The 16,437-nt window shown below is 52.4% G+C and overlaps 1 protein-coding gene across 1 annotated transcript in view; it reads left to right on the plus strand.

The window, feature by feature from the left end:
- PAPPA (pappalysin 1) overlaps positions 1–16,437 on the plus strand; it is a 268,043-nt gene that overhangs the window by 216,610 nt on the left and 34,996 nt on the right. Inside the window, exons 18-19 of the mRNA XM_061426652.1 lie at positions 4,671–4,818; positions 9,996–10,105. Coding sequence (XP_061282636.1) covers positions 4,671–4,818; positions 9,996–10,105 — 258 coding nt within the window. The remainder of the gene's footprint in view (positions 1–4,670; positions 4,819–9,995; positions 10,106–16,437) is intronic.

Genomic DNA, 16,437 nt, shown 5'->3' on the forward strand with positions numbered 1-16,437 from the left:
GGAAGTCCCAAGCCCATACGATATTAGAGATGGGCTGGACCTCAGGGTTTTCCCATTGCAATCTGCTTATTTGATAGGTAGGACCACTGAAGCTCAGAGAGGGGAAGCACCATACCCAAGGTCACACAGCAAGTTGGTAGCAGAGTCAGATCTCCTAGCCAAGTCATTGCACAAACGACATTTTCTGCCCAGCCTTACTCCTGCAGCTGCATGGCTACACGTCACCCCTGTATCTCACTGGGAGGAAACAAAATGCATGTGAGGCCATTGACCAGACACAGAGGCAGATAATAAACAACAGCTGCGATTTATTGAGCATGTACTCTACGCCAGGCTGGGTTAAGTGCTTTATACAGACATTTAAGCCCCACGGTGTCTGGCATCACTGTCCCATTTTGCAGGTGAGGAAGGTGTGGTTCAGGGAGTTAAGGTGTCTTGCCCACCTTATACAACTAGGAGGAAGTCCAGGCAGAACTGGGATTGCTGTTAGCAGATCTCTGTATCTTGTGGTTCACTGTGTAGATGGTTGGATGGCATCACCCACTCAGTGGACATGAATCTGAGCAAAGTCCGGGAGATGGTGAAGGACATGGAAGCCTGGTGTGCTGCAGTCCGTGGGGTCACAAAGAGTCAGACACGACTGAACAACTGAACTGAATTGCTCTGTTGATGTCATATTTCTCTCCGCCACTGTCTTACTTCCATTTCTGCTAACTAGAAGTCTGGGTCTCCCTCTGTGCGCGTCTCCCAGCCTCTCCTCCCCGATTCCACTCCCCTGTACTGTAGGAAAGCACAGAGGTTTACAGGGAAAAGCCTGGCTCCGGCCCGGCCGCCTCCCTGTTCTGGCAGCTGCCATTTCTCAAATGTGGGTAATGCTTGGGCTGATGTTAAAGTTCCCTTTGAGGCAGTGCAAGAGAGTGGTTAAGAGCTCAGCTAACCCTTAGAGGGCCTGATCTGTGTGTTAAGCTATAAATGCTTCACATAGCCTAACTCACTGATCCCCATGATGACTTTTTCAGGCAGTGAATTCCAGGCTCATTTAACAGGAAACCAAAGCATAGAGAAGTTAAGGAACTTCCCCAAGTCTGCACAGTGGGAAGGGTGCAGAGATGGAATTGGAACCTGGGAAGTCTGACTGAAGTCCAGACTCTTAACCATCACACCAGCATCATTTAAAAACTCACCTTTTCACTTCCTAGCTGAGCCTCAGTTTTCAAATCTATAAAAAGGACATGATTTCCACACTAACTGCACTGGTAAAAGCATTTTTAACTGCGTGTAAAACACTGGCACGTAGTAGATGTTTGACACTGTATTATATGCTTGTGGCTTTTTGGGGACCTGTGTAGTTAGAGTTGAGAAAGCATAGTACGCTTCTTTTGCATTTGTGTTTATTTATTTATTTGGGGCTGTGCATGACTTTTGCCATTGCACGGGCTTTTCTCCAGTTGCAGCGAGGTGGGGGCACCCTCCAGTTGCGGTGCATGGTTCCCAGTGCAGCGGCTTCTCTTGTTGCAGAGCATGGACTCTAGGGCACTCGGGCTTCAGTAGTTGCAACCCAAGGGCTCTAGAGCACAGGCTCCCTACTTGTGGTGCATGGGCTCAGTTGCTCCATGGCATGTGGGATCTTCCTGGATCAGGAACCAAACCCGTGTCTCCTGCATTGGCAGGCAGATTCTTTACCACAGAGCCACCAGGGCAGCCCCATATAGTATGCTTTTTTTTGCAGATGGAGACACAGGCACAGAGAGACAAGACGCTTTGCTAAGAGATGCTCAGCCCTCTGGTGGTAAACTTCACCCTAGCATGTAGCACTGTGCATTCAGAGATGCACAGTGGGTCCCCTGGCCTCCGGTCTTCCCAGATTGGATCCTGCATGTCAGGCCTTCTATGGTCACACTGGGCTCAGCAGCATGGCTCTGCTCCAAGCATCTGCACCCAGGTGATGCTGCTGCTGCTGCTGCTGCTGCTAAGTCACTTCAGTTGTGTCCGACTCTGTGCGACCCCATAGACGACCTCCTACCAGGCTCCTCTGTCCCTGGGAATCTCCAGGCAAGAAGACTGGAGTGGGTTGCTATTTCCTTCTCCAATGCATAAAAGTGAAAAGTGAAACTGAAGTCACTCAGTCGTGTCCGACTCTTAGCGACCCCATGGACTGCAGCCTACCAGGCTCCTCCATCCATGGGATTTTCCAGGCAAGAGTAGTGGAGTGGGGTGCCATTGCCTTCTCCTGCACCCAGGTGATAGGTAGCCCTAAGTGCACAAAAATCTTTTCCCAAAGGAGGACATGAAATCCAGAGAGGCTCTGGGAAGTCTGCCATGTAGAAGGTACAGAGGGCCAAAGGTGTGGGGGTGGGAATCAAAAGAAGTATGCAGGAGAGACAGGTGACCACAGACTCAAAGGAAGGATGTGTGCAGAGCAAGAGAAGGGGCTGGCGTGTCATCTGGGTCCCACTGTAGAAGCCCTGGCTGGCGGCCCTCCAGCAAGCCTGGTTTGAAAGTGCAAGCTATCTTATCAGAAGGACTGTATCCTTTGTGACGCTGCTTCAGTCAGCAGCAGAAAGTGCCAGATGAGCTGGGCAGGAGGGAGAGAGACCAGAGGCAGCAAGACCAGAGTGCCTTTATGCTTCCCTTTTCTGTAGTGGCGCCTCCCCGGCATGAAATTCCCTACGCAGATTCCAGCCAGTCCTAATACATTCTCTGTTGCAAACCCAGCTCCCAGCCAGCTCTGGCCCACGCAGTGCTGAGGTCTGCAGCCCTTCAGGGGCTGGAGGCCAAGTGCACCATAGGCCAAGGCTCAAGGAAATTGGGGTCAATTTCCTACTCCCCTGAGGGCCCAGCAGAATCATGGGGCCTGGGGTTCTGGGAGGGAGAGTCGGGGTTCTCTGAAGCCATAGGAAGTTGCCTAAACTTTCCCCGCGCTCACAGGGAACCTCTGGGTGGACTCAGCAATCACCCCACAGCTGTGGGCGCGGGATGGGCCACCCTTCTCCGTGGCCACAGAGGTTTCCACCGCCACCAGATCCTCCTCATGCTGGCCCACGTGAGGCCCAGAGAGGGGCCCCTTTCTCTCTAAATCCCAGCTCCTTACAGCTGTTTTCTCAGACAGGGCAGCTTCAGCCTGCGTCAGCCCTTTCCAAGAGTTTGTTTTCTCATGCACACACTTGTTCATTTATTCGCGTATTCATTCATTTCTTCATTTACTCATTTATTTCCTCATCCATGCATTTCTCTTCTTTTTAAACAAATTCATTCCACATCTCTGTACTTACTCACTCCATCTTTGTTCCTGAATGAACAAAAATACCTATTGGGTGATGTGTGAATGGGCCTGTTAAGTGGCTGGGACCTGTTGAGTACTGTGGAAGGCCCCCAGGGGTGCAGGGGTGACCCAAGAGGGTACCATTTAGGAGGGAACAGATGATAGAGAGGCAGCGGGTGTCAGAGACCTTCGGCTAGTGCAGTGTGCAGGCCTGGGCTTGGCATTAGGACAGGATGCTTCTGCCAGAAAGTTCTGTGCCTGTGTTTGGACAAGGGGGCAGGGGCAGGGGACAGAGCAGACAAAGGTGCAACACATGCAGAAGCAACCTGGCCAGGTGAAACCCTACGTGGGCATTTGAGAATGCAGGCAGTGGACGATGCTCAGGGCTGGCGGTGGTGCTGTGGGGAGCAGGGAGCTGGCTTACTTCACAACTGGACCCGACAGAGCTACGCCTAGAATGGACGCTAAGGAATGGTCTTTGGATTGGGGGATGGTTCTGAAATTTCAGCAAAGCTGACCTTCTGTTGGAATGTTAGTGGAAAGTGGCTCGTTTGCCCATGGCTTTGCAGAAGATTGAGAGATGGGATATTGCCTATTGTAAAGACTTGGAGGGAGGGAGCGTATAGAAGCATCCTCACACCACCCTCTTGGTGCCATTATTGCTGGAATGGAATGGAGGGGAAGGAAGGAAGGAAGGAGGGAGGGGAAGGGAGGCCCTGGAAGAGAAAGCTACTTGGGGGGCTGGGGCCTGGGATTTTTTCTCATCGATTGAGATGAAGCAAGCTTTGGAGTATGCCTGGGGTGAAAGTGAAAAGTGATAGTCGCTCAGTCGTGTCCGACTCTTTGTGACCCCATGAACTCTAGCCTGCCAGGCTCTTCTGTTCATGGGATATTCCAGGCAAGAACACTGGATTGGGTAGCCATTCCTTTCTCCAGGGGATCTTCCTGACGCAGGGATGAAACCTAGGTCTTCTGCATTGCAGGCAGATCCTTTAGCCTCTGAGCCTTGGTGTGTGACCGCCTCCTGACAAATGGCTCCAAGATCCATGCTTACTCACTGTACACATTGGGGTACACGTGGTCCCCTACGTTCTCAGTTACAAAAAACAAGCCAAACGAGTTCCTCTGATTGGACTCTCTGAAAGAACACTACTCAGATGTAGGAAACCTGGGTGTTAAACTCTCCAAAATGCTTTGAGCAAGTTTCTTCCCCCACTGAGTCCTCGGTGTCCCCATCTGTAAAATGGAGACATTGCAGTGACTCTATTGGAGGCCGGTTGGGTTTCTACCATGGTGAAGAACTTGTTTTGGAACACTTTCGGGGCGCTGCAGAGCAGAAACATTGGGAGGCTTCTTGTGCAGAGGGTGGGGTCTCTCTTGGTCCTGACTGTGTCTCTGTGGCATGCAGGGCCGCGGGAACAACGTCATCCACTGCCGGAAAGATGGCACCTGGAGCGGCTCCTTCCACATCTGCCAGGAGATGCAAGGCGAGTGCTCGGCCCCAGACCAGCTCAACAGCAATCTCAAGCTGCAGTGCCCTGAGGGCTATGCCATAGGTACGATGGGCGTGGGTGGTGAGCTATGCATGGGGGGCAGGGGGGTGGCGCATCCTCCCCAGAACTTGGAGCTTGTGTCCTTCTGGGATAATGGGCACCTCTCTCAGCGCAAGGCACTGGAGAAATGAAGAGGAATGAGACCAGACCCTGTCCTCTCAAGAAGAGGATTCAGGGCACAGATGTCAGCAAAGCAATGTTGGGTGGGTGTGTGGGATTACACTGGAGGACAGAAACATTGACTGATGCCTCCAGGGACACAGAAGGCTCCTAGAGGAAGGTCTGCTTACACAGGGATTTGCCAGAGCTAGTTGGGCAAGAAGTGGCATTCCAGACAGAAGGGATCAACATGGCAAAGGGAGGGAGGTATGAAAATCCACTTCCAATTTAGGGAAGCAGTGACCCAGTATGGCTGCCTTTGTTGGTGATCTTAAAACATGTGTGATGCTGATCATTCATAATACCGGCCGTGGGTCAGCACTGTACCCAGCTCTCTAGAGATGTGATCTCTTATCCTCTCAATAACCTTGAACAGATGAGGAAATTGAGACTCAAAGCAATGATAGAACATGCCCAAATCCTGAGACCACTCCTCCAAAGCCCGAGTTCTTTCCATGGCATTTCAGTTGCCTCCAAAATAAGGAGAAACAGCTTTTTCAAAATATTCTTTACATGGTGATAGGCTAGCTCGCCAAGTGAAGGGAGACAAACTGAGGTCTGATGCCAGGGGGTGGCCTGGGAGAGACCAGGCGTCTGGACAGATACATTCATCACAGGCCCACAGCTTTCTGGGGAGCTGGGCGTGCATGGAGTCTGACCTCAGTGGAGGGCAGTGCTACTGACCTCTTGGGTGGATTCCTTAATTGACCATGATGAAAAGCCCAGGGAATTGGATGTCCTTTCTCGTGGCCAGTGTGATTTATGGGACGATCACCAGGGGTGTCTGGAGCAGAGGGTTATCTGTGCAGACACTCACTCCCAGCCACACAGAGTCAATGTGTTCCTCACCCTCACGTGGTTATCATTTCACGTCCAGAAGGGAGGCCCACAGCTGGGGAGCAGAGGGGTGAGGGGGCCTGACCACTTCCTTTGAAAGATGGAAACGCAGAGCCTCGCACAGAGGTTCTTCAGCTGAACTTAGAGTCAGGATCAGCCCTCCCGCATTAGTGCAGCATGCCTCAGAAAACATCCGAGGGCATGGTTCCCCTCCCTGCTGATTCCCAAGGTAGTTTAAGATCTAATGGAGCCACCGATCCAAAGGACCCTAAGCAGGAGCTTTGCAGAGGGGGGATCTCATTGGGTCTGCCAGTATAGGCATTCTAGAAAGTTGTGGCAACAGGTGGAGTGGTGGCCAGTAGCGTTGGCTGCTCCATCCCAAGGTCAAGGCTTTCTCCATCATTCCTGAGGGGTGTGCATGGCTCTGGACACTTCTGTCTGTGATGGGGCCCCTGCCCCTGACTCAGTCAGGACACGCACAAAAATGAATACGCCGTCATACTCATGCCTGGCATTGAGCAACCCCGGGAGAAAAAAAAATCCTGATTAAAACCAGACCGCCTGCATGTCTGCATCCACCGATGCTTTCAAGCTCATATATTCCTGTATGCACAAACGAGCAAGTGTGCATGCTTCACAACCGACGCAAATGCACCCATCGTGCGGTGAGCTCACGCCTAGCACGGACGCATCAGCCAGACACCGCCCAGATACGTCACCCGTAAACCTACGTGTAGCTCACACACACACGTACGCAGGTACGTCACGTGGCCACTTTGTACCTGTTGTGTATGTGCAAGTCGCAGACACACGCAATGGAGCCAGAATGCCTGGCCCTCTGCTAGCCAGCAGGCTGGTCGAGAGGTGGTGGCGGGGAGAAGGGGTAGTGATGACAGTAGCCTTTCCTTCACTCCCCGAGCTTTCTCGTGGTCAAAGCAGACAGGGACAGCTGTCAGTCTGACGCGGAACCCCCTTCCCTGGCTCTGTACCCCCTGTTCTCACTGCCACGCTGATGTGGTTTTATGAGCATGGTCATCTGGGGTGGGGGGTGGGGTCTGCTGGAGGGGACTGAGAGAGTAAACGCCCCCCTCCCCAGGGCCTCTGAAGGGGATGCTGAAGCAGAGAGGGGCAAAGCTTCCCCCACCCACCCGACACTCCTGCTCGTTGTCCTTCCACCCACCCCCTGGGCTGAGCCCTCCCCGGGGAGACGTCCCTCAAGGAAAGGGACCCTGACCAGAGGCCTCCTAAGCAGGGCAGGGGTGAGGTAGGTGGCTGGCTTGGGGGCTGGGGCCCCCTTTCTGGAGCTGCTTGGAGCATCTGCCTCCAGGCCGAGGGCCTGGGGAGGCCTGTGTCCCCACTCAGAAACTCCCAGAAAGTTGTGACAGCCACCAAGGCTGCTGCCACCTCCTGGCTCCTCCTGGGAGGGGGAGACGGGGGCCCGGTGAGATCAGCGATCTGTAATGATGCCAATTAGGGCTCATACATCACAACACGCCGCCTGGTCCTGAGGCCCAGCGCTGTGGCGGGGGAGGGCAGAGCGGAGCCCGCCGCCGGGAGAGAGGGATTGAGCCGTGTCTGCTGCACAGGGCAGCCGTGGCCTCCTGGGTGAACCAGGTTTATTTATTCCCCCTTTTGGGGTGAACAGCCTTTGTCTGTTTCTCAGAGGTGGTGTCTTGTTTCTCCAAAAAGATTTTCCCATCACAGCCTGGCTCCCTGAAATCTTTAAAATCGATCTCCTGATTCACACACGCACCACGGAGTCTCTCTGAGGGCCAAGGGACCCCCACCTCGGACTCTCATCTCTTCTTTTTATGTCTTTCTGCGGGCTTCTTTTCTCTCTGCTCACCCTTCACCTCTCTCTGTCCCCTTCCATGGCCGCCACCTTCTCTTCTCTCCCTTCTGTGTTTCCACTCCCTATGCGTCACGGGGTTTGGGAGCCGGAGAGGCGTGGGCTTTCATTCACGGCCCCCTCCTCCCCAGCTCTGGAACTCAAGCACTGCACACTTCACTCTTTCACCCCCAAGATGGGTGTGAGGACCGCGATCTTAAGGGCTGGGTGTGCAGGGGTGGTGAGTCGCAGGTGAAAGCCAGCTGACCAGACCAGAAATACTCCCACCCCTGCCTTTTCTGGGTTCAGGGGCCCCGTGTTTAAAGTAAAGAGATTCTAAAGATTGTCCCGGATCTGCCATTCCACCCCAGCCCCCTCTTCAGACTTTGTGACTCGCTTAGATTGAAGAGAATGACAAGATGGCAACAGAAGGGCCCTGATAAAATATATGTACATATACAAATATCTAAATATGCACCTATATTTGCATGTATGCATATACATATATGGAGAAGGAAATGGCAACCCACTCCAGTGTTCTTGCCTGGAGAATCCCAGGGACGGGGGAGCCTCGTGGGCTGCCGTCTATGGGGTCGCACAGAGTCGGACACGACTGAAGCGACTTAGCAGTAGCAGCAGCACATACACATATATGCATTCTGTTTATACACGTACACACGTCTGGAAGGGAGCCTTTGGACTGGCTAACAGCGGAGGATATTTTTCAAGAAAGTAGACTCGTAAACCATTCAGTGTTCGAGGGTGGTCTTGACACTAAGGCAGGGGAATGACCTCCGTAGGGCCCTGGTGAGATTGTGACATGTCCGTTCTCTGTCCATATGAATGAGGACCTTTCTGGAGTCCTGGGGACATCCCATGGGATAAGCTTGGTTTTAAGGAGACTTGAGAATCACTGAGGTCAGGACAGAGAATGAATCAGTCCAATTGCATTCGTCTTGCCCACCCACAGCTTGAAGGTCAGCTGGAGAAGCGCCTGGACCCAGGGCTTCTGTGTACTGACCCTGTCTCTGTTGGTCATGGTGCCTTCACTGACTCACTGCCTGATTCATTTTTCATTCCTTTAGCCACTTATTCAGTCCTTTATTCATCCACTCACTCGTTTATGTACCCACTTCCTGCTCTCTGGGATACCTAAATGCCTACTCATCATTCATTCATTGTGCCCTTCATTCATTCACTCATTCGTTTCCTCAACCATCTATACGGTTGCTCACTCTTGTCTCTTTCGCTCACTTCACAAATATTTATCGAGTGCCTGCCATCCACCATGCACAGTGCCAGGCTCTGGGCATAGAAAGGGGCGCAGATAGCACTGGCCTCATGGAGTTACAGGCGAGCAGGGAAGAGAACTTTTGGTACCACAGCGACAAAGTCTGTGACGGGTGCCTGGGAGAGGGTTTGGGTTGTCAGGAGTGGAGGTCTCCTCCAAGAGAGGGCACTTGGATTAAGGTCTGGAAGATCATTGATTGTCATGCACCCGTTGAAGAGTCGGGGGAAGGATCTTGAGAGCACAGAGGAGGGTGTGAGCGCCAGCCCTGGGGGAGGAGAGTGTGGTTACTGCTGATGTGGCATTCACACGTTCACCGCTCACTTGGCTGATGCCTGCAGAGCAGACCTTGTGTGTCAGGCGCTGGCTTAGGCTCAGAGAGGACTCGACCCCATCCTTGCCCTCCTAGGGCATTACTGTAACCGCGGAAAGGAGGGACAGGGGGCAGGGCCAGCTCTGGAGTGGGATTCACCAATGGCAAACGCTGCTCTCAGTCAGCTGCAGAAATCAGGGCGAGCTTCTCGGAGGATCCGACCTGGGCTTTGAAGAGCTGGTAGGATTTGACCTTGAGAAGGCCAATCAGTGGGACAATTCAGGAGAAAGGATACACAGGGGCAAGAGTTTAGAAGCTGTGACATGGGGGATTCGGGTGGAAAGCCAAGCGCAGTCCAGTTAGTGGGAGTGTGTGAGGTGGTTCATGGGAGACAGGGTTGACCAGACCATGGGAGGCCATGGATGCTGGACAGAGGGGTTTGTTTTGCACTTTGTCCTGGATGTGGGCAACCCTGGAAGGGTTTCTGAACAGAGGAGGAGTAAGAGCAAACTGGGCCCAGGGCTGATGAGCGTGGCGGTGGTGTCAGCTGCACAGGAGACGAGAGAGTTTTCAGGGAGACCAGAGGTGGCCCTACTGGAGGTGGGGGTTCTCTCTTTCCCGCTGCCCCTGAGGGAGGGATGGCCCAGACCAATGGGGTCCAGGGAGCAGCGGGTGCATTCCAGTGGGGGGAGGGGCGGTCTTTGGCATTAGGAGACAGGGGTTGAGCCGCCGCCTCCCTCTCTGCTTCCCTGCAGGGTCAGAGTGCACCACCTCCTGCCTGGACCACAACAGTGAGTCCATTGTCCTGCCAGTGAACGTGACCGTCCGCGACATCCCGCACTGGCTGAACCCCACGCGAGTGCAGGTGAGTGACTGGGAGGAAAATGACCTCACTGACCATCTACACGCCCTGGCCCTGAGTTGGTCCCTCTCCATACGGGAAAGCATCTGATGGCCACACCTGCTCTGTGGGGCAGACACGGGTTCACTGTCAATTCTCCAAGCCTTAAACATTTAGTCCTTCCCCCCGGCAGCCGCTGGGCTAAGGCTGTCATGTAGCGTCCCACTGAATCCCGATGACGGCCAGGGAGTAAGAGGACAAAGCACTTCGCTTACAAATGAGACTGAGGCTCCAAGAACAGCTGGGGTGAAGGAGCAGAGAAGACCCCAAAGCTGCGTCTGCCTGGCAGGAACGTCCTCACTTGTTGGGGCAGGGTTCACGGCTTCTCTGGTAGAAGCTCATGGACACTCCCTAGCCGGGGCTTCTGGTATCTTTCTCATGCTTCACTTGTGTGGTGGAGAACAATTAATATGTGATACGGGGAACTAGCAATACCAATTGTGTATGAAGCACCTCCCGTGTTTGCGCACCCAGTACTTAGCACACAAGGCTGTTTAGACCTCAGGATGGTGCGGTGGAGCGAGGCCCACTTCTGCATCCTCTCCCCGAGCACTAGCCCTCGGGGGTGGGCGGTGGTCCGGTAGGAGGGTTCGACCCCAAGCCTGAGTCCAAGGGCTGTGCTCGCCCCACGGCGCCAGGCAGGCGTGGAAGGCCAAGTTCCCATCATATTTGGCCAGCCCCATGTTCCTATGTGTCACCTGATCAACCAGAGCCCCCAGTGCCGATGTGGACCCCACTCGTGCCCCCCGGGGCAGCACGATCCCTGGTGCTATGTGGCAGCTCTGGGGCATTGGCTCCGCGCATGGGAGGAAGTGAGAGATGGAGACGGGGGCGCTGCGAAGGTTCAGCTGTGTCTCTCCACCAGCCTTTCTGCTGAGGCACTGGGAGGGCTCCCGTCTGCCCGCCTGCCCATCGCAGATCCCACTTGGAGAGCTGGCAGAACCTGATACCAGGTGTACTCTTTCCCAGACGAGCTGAGGGCGCGGTGGTGAGGGCTTACTCAGCACTCCCTGCTGGCTGGCCTGCCAGCCCCTCTGCTGCCCCCCGCACCCCAGGGCTGCCGCCCCTCCCTCCTCCCCTCTTCTGCCGCCACTCTCTGCCCATCTCCAACTTAGTGCCCCTTTTCCTGCCTCTGTTTTTTTATTCTTTTTTTTTTTTTTTAAGAGTTGTGAGTGAAGTTTTACTGGGGGCAAATGAGGACTATAGCCCGGGAGATAGCATCTTAGATAGCTCTGAGAAACCACTCCCAGGAGGTAAGGGCAAGGTCAGGATAGATGTGATTTTGGTGAAGACAGAGAACATGCAACCAAGCACATATTTTTGCAGAAGATCCTGCTAGTCTCATGAAGGTACCACTCGTCAAGACGACCACAAAGGATTTTCCGGATACAAGGAGATACAAGAACTGCCTGCCTCTGTTTTCACTGTTTCTCTCTTCCTTCTCCTGAGACCTCTATACCTCTTTCCACCTCCTTCCTGCCCACCTTCTTTGCCTCCATTCCTGTTGTCCTGTCTGTCTGTCTGTCTCTCTGCTTGACTCTTGCACACATCCAAGAGACCACTCTGTTTCCCTGACCTTGGGCTCCTTCATCTGTTTTTCACACTCAGCATGCTTTTCCCCACTCCCCACCCAGAGCCCCACATAGGATCTCACTGAGTGTCCCGTGTACACACCCAGGTGCCCACACAGAGGCCATACATCAATCTCAAGGCAGATGGAGATCATCAACACACGCCCTTCACTGTACAGATGGAGACACAGGATCAGAGAGGGAGGGGGCTGGGCCAGGGTCACACAGGAAGCAGCACCAGGATCTTGACTGGGAGTTCTTTCTACGCCACCCCACCCTCCCTTAGCACCCTTCCCTCCACCGATCTCTTCATGCACCAAAGGCAGGGGACCTACCTCTGCACAGAGTGGACACCAGAGACCTCTCTCACATCCCAAGGCCGGAGGTCTTCTTTGCCTGGGACCCAGACCAGGGCCCCCCACCCCTCTGCCCTCTGCCTGTTGGCTGAATTCCACCCTTCCCTCCATGAGCCCTGGGCACTAAAGAGTTCAGTTATAATTCATGGTGAAATAAATCCAGGGATTTGAAAGTCTGCAAAGCCCCCCTCCTCAGTCGCCCACCCGCCGCCTGCCCACCCCTGCCCCCACCCAGGTCCCCGGTCCGCCGGCCCTTATTGATGCCGGCCTACCTGGAGAGCCGTAACGAGGTTCAGACCTCCACTGGTCTCCGGAGGCCTCATTATCCAGGAGGAAAAAAAATGTGGTAGAAAAAGGGAGGAGGGCGAAGGGCAGAGATTGATGATTTCCAGGAATCGGGCAGAAACGCTGGCCTCTGCTGCACCCTTGCCCCCGTTGTGGCGAGAGCTGCAGACACAGAGCTGCAGGGCTGGCGGGGCTGGGCCGGAGCTGGCCCCGATGGCCCCTCTGCTTTCAGAGGGCTTGCTCCGAGCACCAGCGCGAGGTGGGTGTCGGGGCAAGGCTTTGCACCAACCACTGTCACATTTGTCCCCGTGTAAGAGAGTGAGAGGCGAGCACTGATGTGTAATGGACACCCGCTGTGAACCCGCATCGGATCAGACACCTTCCTGGCTTCATTTGCACTCCTGTCTCCACCACACATGCACACACACACACATGCACACACGCACAATCCATGAGGTAGGAATTAGCCTCCCTTTCTCCAGTAGAGGAAATGGCATCTTGTACATAGAAACCTTTTCCCTACAAGGAACTGAAGAGGGATCCAGGTCAGTTTGATGCTGCTGTTACCTCTAGCTGCCTACAGCCTCCACGATACTAATAATAAAGGGGAAATGTTTACCATCGCTTAAGTAGCTGACAGCCAGCTCTCCCCACAGATACACCCTCTGATATGCAGCACTTGCCCATTGCCGCCGTGTAAATATTCCCACCACAGCAGGCTGCTGGTGCTCCAAGTGACTGTTGCTAAACACAAGTCGGAAGAGATGGGCACCGTTGCCTCTCATGAGGCCCTGGGAGCCCGCTGCGGCCCACTCCGGGTGCTCACCACATAGCAGGCTCTGTTTTAGGCATTAGACGTAGGTTGGCACATATGAGGAGAACAAGGACCACCCACGTGACTTGGAATATCGACACTGAGCTCGTGTGCTGGGTGAGTGGCCTTTGTGAGGGTAGGCCCATGCTCACCGTGTTGACCCTGGCATGCCCTCTGGGGCCCAGGGCACAGCAGATGCTCCTGTTTGCAGTGGCTGAGTCAAGGGACTGAGGTTCAAGACAGCCCAGGCACCTGCTTGCTGCATGTGCCAGAGATTCCCCTTCTGTGAAATGAGAGTTAGACTGAAATCAAGAGTCACAGACTTAAAACCCGATGGGAACCAGGTAGGTGGGATAAATGGGCGAAGCAGACCAAGTGTGTTGCTTTGTATTCTAAACGCCGAAGTGCCGTGGTTGTGGTAGTATAGACACAAAACAGCAAGACTGAAATAAAACATGCCTGTGTATGTGCTACCCAACCCAAGAAATAAGGTATTGCAGATGCAGTCACTTTCTTATTGACATAAAGCTCGCACGCTAATCTTAAGCATAAGGCTTGGTCAATTTGTGTGCTGTGTCCACTCGTGAGGTCCAGATCGGGGTGGGGACCTGTACAGCTTCTCAGACACCTTTCCACGCCAGGCAGCGCCTCCACCGCCAAGGTCTCTTCTGTTGGTTTTGCTTAGTTTTGAACTTCATGAAGCCGGAATCTTAGCATATATATCCAAAGAAATTCTTTTGTAGCCATATGTTTTACCTTCAGAGAAAAACACTCTGTCCTGTCCTTTCTTTCAAGCTCTCCCCCTTTTCAAGCCTCTTGCCACACATGCACTTCGCAAAACAGTGAAGATACAGAGAAACCTTCCTTCGATATAATCAACAGGACAGTGCAAACTCTGTGATAGATGCAAATAGCCCTCGGGCTTAAGGCTGGACAGGCTGCAGGGAATGGTGGGGACTGTGGTCAACTGAGAAACACACTCTGGCTGCCAAAGGGGGAGCTACCAGCTGAGTGTGACAGCATGGAAATGTGGGCTCAGTGTGGCCAGATTTTCCTTGTTTCCTTGGATATAAGAAATCTGGAGTCTTTAAAATATGAAGTCTCTCATTTTTAAAATATGGGCAACTAATTTGACTTTGAGCACTTCGTGTGCCACACTAGACATTTCTGTGGGCTGTGTAGCCTAGAAGCTGTTGGCTTGCCACCTCTGGATGAGACACTCTTTGAAGCTGGACCTTCAAATTCTGGACCTTCAGAATTCAGGGGGCAGCCCCTCCTGCATCAGCCCCTAAGGAGCATCTCCAGTCTGCCCTGCAGTCCCCCTGCTTAGGGTGCCAAGAAAGCTCCCCGATAGGAAGTGCAGCCCACAATCTCAGAGGGGCATAATGCCTCCCGGTAGCAAGGATCATACCATCAACTCCAGGAAATGGTGAAGGATGGGGCAGCCTGGCGTGCTGCAGTCCATGGGGTCCCAAAGAGTCCGACACGACTGAGCGACTGAACAACAACAACAACAGCTGGGATCTTGGCTTCTTTAAGAGCTTCTGGAAAGAGGATGGGAGGAAAGGAAAGAGAAAGGGAGAGAGGAAAGGAGAGTTGAGGAGGAGGAGAGAGAGGGAGTTAAGGAAAGGGAAAGCACCACATACTGACCCTCTGTTGTGACATGACAGGCACGTTTTGTGAGGAATTCATTAAACTCCAGTGAGATCAACATTATCACCACTTTACAGAGGAAGAAGCTGAAGTTCTCCGAGGTTGTCACTGCCCAGTGCACGTAACTTGGTGATGGAATCAGGATTAGCGCCCAGGACTAAGGCTGACGCGTTCTGTCCTACAAGACAACCATCTTACACACTATAAGTAATAAACAAGTGCAATACATCAGACAAAGGATGCACAGTTCATTCCTGGAAGAGAAGGTATCAGGCTCTAAAGATCAGAGGTAGAATGGTTCTGAGTGAAGACAAAGTCCAGTCTGTGTTTGTTCTGAGTGAAGACAAAGTCCAGTCTACACAGCATGTAGAAGGAGACGTCCTGTGCCCAGCAGGGGAAGCCCGGAGGTGGGGAGATGTGTTCTGAGACCAGCAATTTCTCATTCACTCTGGGATGCACTTATACATTCACTCATTTGGTCATTTATTCATCAACTCTTTCAATGAACATAGATTAGGTACCTCAAAATGGAAGGCGTTCTTCAAACAAGGGATACAGGGTGGAAAATACCTAGGTTAAAAAAAAAAAAAAAAAAACTTACACAGAAGATAGCCAGAAGCTCAGTAACTGATAAAAAAGGAAAAGCAAACAGCTTATGCAGCTGACCCACAGAAGGTCCTATAAATAAGGAAAAATAAAGGAGAAAGGAGGACTTGTCCCAGAAGACATCAGAGGGGTATCAGGTCTGGGCTTGGGACAAGGGGGTTCTTCTAAGACTCTTTCTCACATCTTTGGCTCTGCTTGGGTCCGTCTTCTCTGGGGTTCAGCTTTTAAACACTCTGCTTCTGCTGCATTTGTCTCAAAGCCCCTCCACCTTTCTGAACCTTGGTCTTCCCATCTGTCAAAAGAGTAAGTGGTTTTATGCTTACCGGTTTGGGAGCTAGAGGGTTTTGAAGGAGAATATAGTTTTCAAGTTATAAATCTGGAAATAGGACAGATATGAGTTTAATTCCTGACTGTCGTTACCTATGTGTATGATTTGGGGCAGGTTATTTAACTTCTCTGTACCTCAGTTTCCTCTTGCATAAACCAGCATCAAAAATTGTACATAAATATTGTATGATATCACATATATGTGAAATCTAGAAACCGTACAGATGAATCTATATACAGAAAAGAAACGGACTCACAGATACAGAAAACAAACTGGTTACAAAAGGGGAGAGGGAGGGAGGCAAGGACATATAGGAGTATGAGGGTAACAGATACAAACTACTATGTCTAAAGTAAATAAGCAACAAGGATTTAGTATATAGCATAGGGAATTATGAAGCGGGAATGACAACCCACTCAGTATTCTTGCCTGGAGAATCCCATGGACAGAGGAGCCTGGTGGGCTGCAGTCCACAGGGTCGCAGAGTCAGACACGACTGAAGCGACTTAGCACAACCCACAGGGAGTTATACTCAATGAAATAACCTATTTTAGAATATAATCTGAAAAGATAACTGAATCATTTTGCTGTATGCATGAAAAAAGTACCTATATCGTATATATGGACCGATATCATAGTTATGGTAAATGTTAAATGAAATGAGAATTCTGAGCACAAGGCTT

The sequence above is a fragment of the Bos javanicus genome, chromosome 8 (assembly GCF_032452875.1).
Source record: "Bos javanicus breed banteng chromosome 8, ARS-OSU_banteng_1.0, whole genome shotgun sequence".
NCBI classification, from domain to species: Eukaryota; Metazoa; Chordata; class Mammalia; order Artiodactyla; family Bovidae; genus Bos; species Bos javanicus.